The following is a 3,867-nucleotide window of genomic DNA, read 5'->3' on the forward strand; positions in this document are numbered from 1 at the left end:
TTTCCTATTTTCGCAGAGATTCATGAGGCATCCTGTTCCAAAGAAAAATGGAACTTTCCACTGCAAATGACTATCACTCAATAACGAACAATCAAGTTAAGGCAAAAGCTTTTAGGCCAGCACTCTAATATTGTTGCGTAGTGCGCACCCTCATACCAGACAATGTACGAACCTCTTCATTCATTGAGAAATTACTCCATGCACTATAAACTCATTTATATTCTCAACCCGTATCGTTCAGAATAAATTATAATACAAAACAGGCGATTTATATTATCCTATTGTATTTTATCTCGTCCTGCTTCGACCGTTATTACATAATCAAGTTAACTTTTATTCTTCGCTAGATAAATTATGTCCACGCTATTATTATTATAATAATAGGATAAATTATAACTCGTAAACATTATACAGAGCGTCGTTAAAAGTTTTACGACCTAAAATTTAGAGCCCTCGCACATTACGGCCACCAGTCGCCGCCACTAAACGCGACCACCAGTAGTTCGGCTAGACCACTACACGCCGCCACCAGTGGCAGCCACTAGTGGCCGCATCAAGCCACCAGTGGCTGCCACTTGCGTCAGACACTAGCTGCAAGTATCTCGACAGAGGTAGACGTGTGTTGCCCAAGAATGGACGCACTCTTGATTTCGCTATTGTTGCTTATTATTCTAAAACGTAGAAAACGGCGCCGAATTCAGAACCATCGACGACCAATTCATCGGCGTCACTGGGTACATCCAATTCTGACATCACGCAATAAAAATGGACAGCACAAATTGCTGTTCGAAGAGTTAAAATGTTATCCAGATAAGTTCTTCAAGTATTTTAGAATGAGCGTGAACTCATTCAATGAATTACTTAGCGTTTTGCACGATGACCTCAAACATCAAGATACACGCATGAGAAAAAGCATCTCTCCAACAGAAAGGCTGGCTATAACTTTAAGGTAAGTATCATTCATTCGTATCATTTTGCTTCTATTAGTTTGCGACTCACGTGGATTCTAGAACGTAAAACAAACAATTAAAAAAGCCAAATTGAAATAGAAATTATTTATTAATGAGAATTGAAAAATCGCAAACTAAATCAAGTTACATATCGCAGATATACAGTTTTTATAACAAATACACATTTACTTTTACATAGTCAGTTGTCAAAAAGATGTTCATTTATATCATCTGACAAAACAGAATTCATAGTATTATCAGATGCAGATGGCGAGCTAACGGAAAAGTCATGCTCAAAATTTGATTGATATCCCATAGAAGGTGGACGCGAAGCCGATTGATATCCCAAAGCAGATGGACGCGGAGTCGGTTGATAACCCGAAGTAGATGGTTGCATAGTATGGTATGAGCGTGGTTCCTGAAATGATGATGTGAAATATCCATGTTGTTGATTCTGTGATGTTCGCATATACTGTTTATATTTTTAGTACCATCAATACATCGGTTTGAGCATCCAATTTAAATTCATTGGGTATTTGTTTAAAGTGCGGGACCAAGGACAAAGCAAAGTTATGGTCAGCGTCTTCTTCATGCTTGTTAGAATGACGAGATTGTAATTGTTCTGAAATACTAACAAGTATATCAGTTTCTGCTTGAATGTCTTCATTATTTGTCTTGTTCTTTTTTGGCCTTTTTCTCTCAGTCGCATCGTGTACCTCGTTCGGTAATGGGCTGGGATCACGTCGTGTGTCAGCCAAGTTTTTTAAAAAAGATAGTTGTTGATAATATATATACGGCTTGCGACTCGATGATGCAGATCCACTTTTAACGCTCATTTGTTTAGAGTGTTCTCTTTGGAACAGTCACGAAGGCTTTTCCATTTTCGCTGCAACTGGGATGCTGAAACATAAAAATAACATAATCAAAGGTTTCTAATCTGTTCTTTTTGTTGCAGGTACCTTGCTACTGGTTGTTCATTTGGTGATTTTGAATTAGTATATCGATGTGGTGCGTCAACTGCGAGATTGATTGTAAAAGAAACATGTAAATTGATCTATGCATCACTTCAAGATATCTGCGTACCACAACCAACTGAAGAGATGTGGAGTAAAATAGCTAAGGGGTTTGAAGAATATGCTAACTTTCCAAATTGCTGTGGTGCAATTGATGGAAAACATATAAGGATTATTAAGCCTCAAGATAGCGGATCCTTATATTATAATTATAAACACTATTTTTCCATCGTACTTCTAGCTATCTGTGACGTGAATTATAAGTTCACATTTATTGATGTCGGCTCTTATGGGAAAGCTTCAGATTCGACTATCTACAAAGAATCGAAATTATTCAAAAAATTGGAAGACCAATCCCTGAATTTACCTGCACCAAAAGCAATTTCTAGTAGTTCTGGTCCTGTAAACTACTGTTTTGTTGGTGATGAAGCTTTTGGTCTTGCAGAACACATGTTGAGACCTTATTCAGGAAAACACTTGAATATTGAAAAAAGAATTTTCAACTATAGGCTTTCTCGAGCCAGGCGTCATATCGAGTGTGCCTTTGGGATATTAGTGAATAAGTGGAGAATACTACATCGACCATTGAATGTGTCAATAGATTTCGCCGAAGACATCGTGAAGGCCTGTTGTATACTACACAACTTTGTTCGTCAGAGAGATGGATTTAATTTCCATCATACATTGACTGTACCAGGACTTCACGATATCGATAACGCCCACGTGCAATCTCGTCGTTCATTAAACACCAGAGATATATTGAAAGATTATTTTATTAGCAACGAGGGAGCTGTACCTTGGCAAAATAATAAAATATAATAAATATATAATAATAATGTAAAATAAAATTGTCCAAAACTTACCTGCTTTGTTTTTCCGCTACATTTTTCACTAAAATTTGGAATAAATTTTAGGCACAATTCCTCCCAAGCTTCAGTTTTCTTACCCCTGTCGCTATACAAATCTGACTTTAAATCCCAAATAGCGGGTCGCTCTTCGACATCGGAAATAAAAGCGTCTACATCAAAATGAGGAATCGGATCCGTGGACATCATGCACGTGCATTCAGTACGCAGCTTACAACAAGACTAGACCCGGGAGACGGGATTGGGGAGCGGCGCGCAGGGGTGGGAAGAAGCCGGCAACTGTGGCCGTGTATGCGCACGAGTCGAACGACAAAACGCAGCCACAAGTAGCGAGCGCGCTCGACTCTCGCAGCTTGTGGCTCGGACGCGGCCACTCAAGCGCTCAGTGTGCGCCGATTCTATATAAAATGTATGAAGAAACGCGTCCGCAGGTTGTGGCGGCCACTAGTGGCTGAAGCGTGGCCGCCACTAAGTGGCCAGTGTGCGGGGGCTCTTAAGGACTGAAGCTAAAATGTAATAAAATGTTGCCACCCGCTAAACAGATTAAATGTTGCCCTAAAAAATTGAGGACAGATGTGTAGTGCAGAATGAGGAAAAAATGTCGTTAACTTTTAAATTTATATGAGAACTGGTAAGCCGGATTCTGTTTATTTACTGTCGGACAGTCTTATCTTTGATATCCGTTGATGAGGTCTATGTGGTAGGTACAAACATTCTGAAAAACTATAAATATTAACATGTGAAAATAATTTGCGAGACAAGTGCACATATGCAAATACACTTAGGAAGATACTTTTGTAAAATAAATCTATCCCGCTAAATAATATCCCATTCACTTGATAAGATGTTCCAAGACAAAAAGAAAAATCTACGAGAAACCAAAACGATTTTTTTTAAAGAAGGTCAAATGCGACTTCTTACCTGCGAATACACATTTAGATCGGTAGAACAATCCTGTTTTAAATGGTCATCGCCATTCTTTCAACAGGAATGGTCCGCCAAAATGTATTTCACACTTCATTGATATTTTAGTCAATG

General features: G+C 38.7%; 1 protein-coding gene across 2 annotated transcripts; it reads left to right on the forward strand.

The window, feature by feature from the left end:
- The first annotated feature begins 445 nt into the window (after positions 1–445).
- Positions 446–2,815, forward strand: LOC126053980 (uncharacterized). 2 transcript variants are annotated; one of them, XR_010277369.1, is made up of 2 exons: positions 446–1,353; positions 1,906–2,815. XR_010277369.1 is itself a non-coding variant. In XM_064039198.1 (2 exons), exons 1-2 carry the CDS (start codon positions 633–635, stop codon positions 2,780–2,782), a joined length of 1,194 nt encoding a protein of 397 aa, XP_063895268.1. In that variant the 5' UTR covers positions 446–632; the 3' UTR covers positions 2,783–2,815. The 2 variants fall into 2 exon arrangements, 1 of the variants encoding a protein (XP_063895268.1); XM_064039198.1 differs by having other exon boundaries at positions 446–949.
- The last annotated feature ends 1,052 nt before the right edge of the window (positions 2,816–3,867 follow it).

This window comes from Helicoverpa armigera, chromosome 18 (assembly GCF_030705265.1).
Source record: "Helicoverpa armigera isolate CAAS_96S chromosome 18, ASM3070526v1, whole genome shotgun sequence".
Classification (NCBI taxonomy): Eukaryota; Metazoa; Arthropoda; class Insecta; order Lepidoptera; family Noctuidae; genus Helicoverpa; species Helicoverpa armigera.

What these genes read in the sequence shown, in the direction of transcription:
- LOC126053980 (XM_064039198.1), top strand. Translation starts at nt 633, where the DNA reads ATGGACGCACTCTTGATTTCGCTATTGTTGCTTATTATTCTAAAACGT. An exon ending in AGGCTGGCTATAACTTTAAG is followed by an intron (nt 950 to 1,905) that starts GTAAGTATCATT and finishes TTTTTGTTGCAG; the next exon opens with GTACCTTGCTACTGGTTGTT.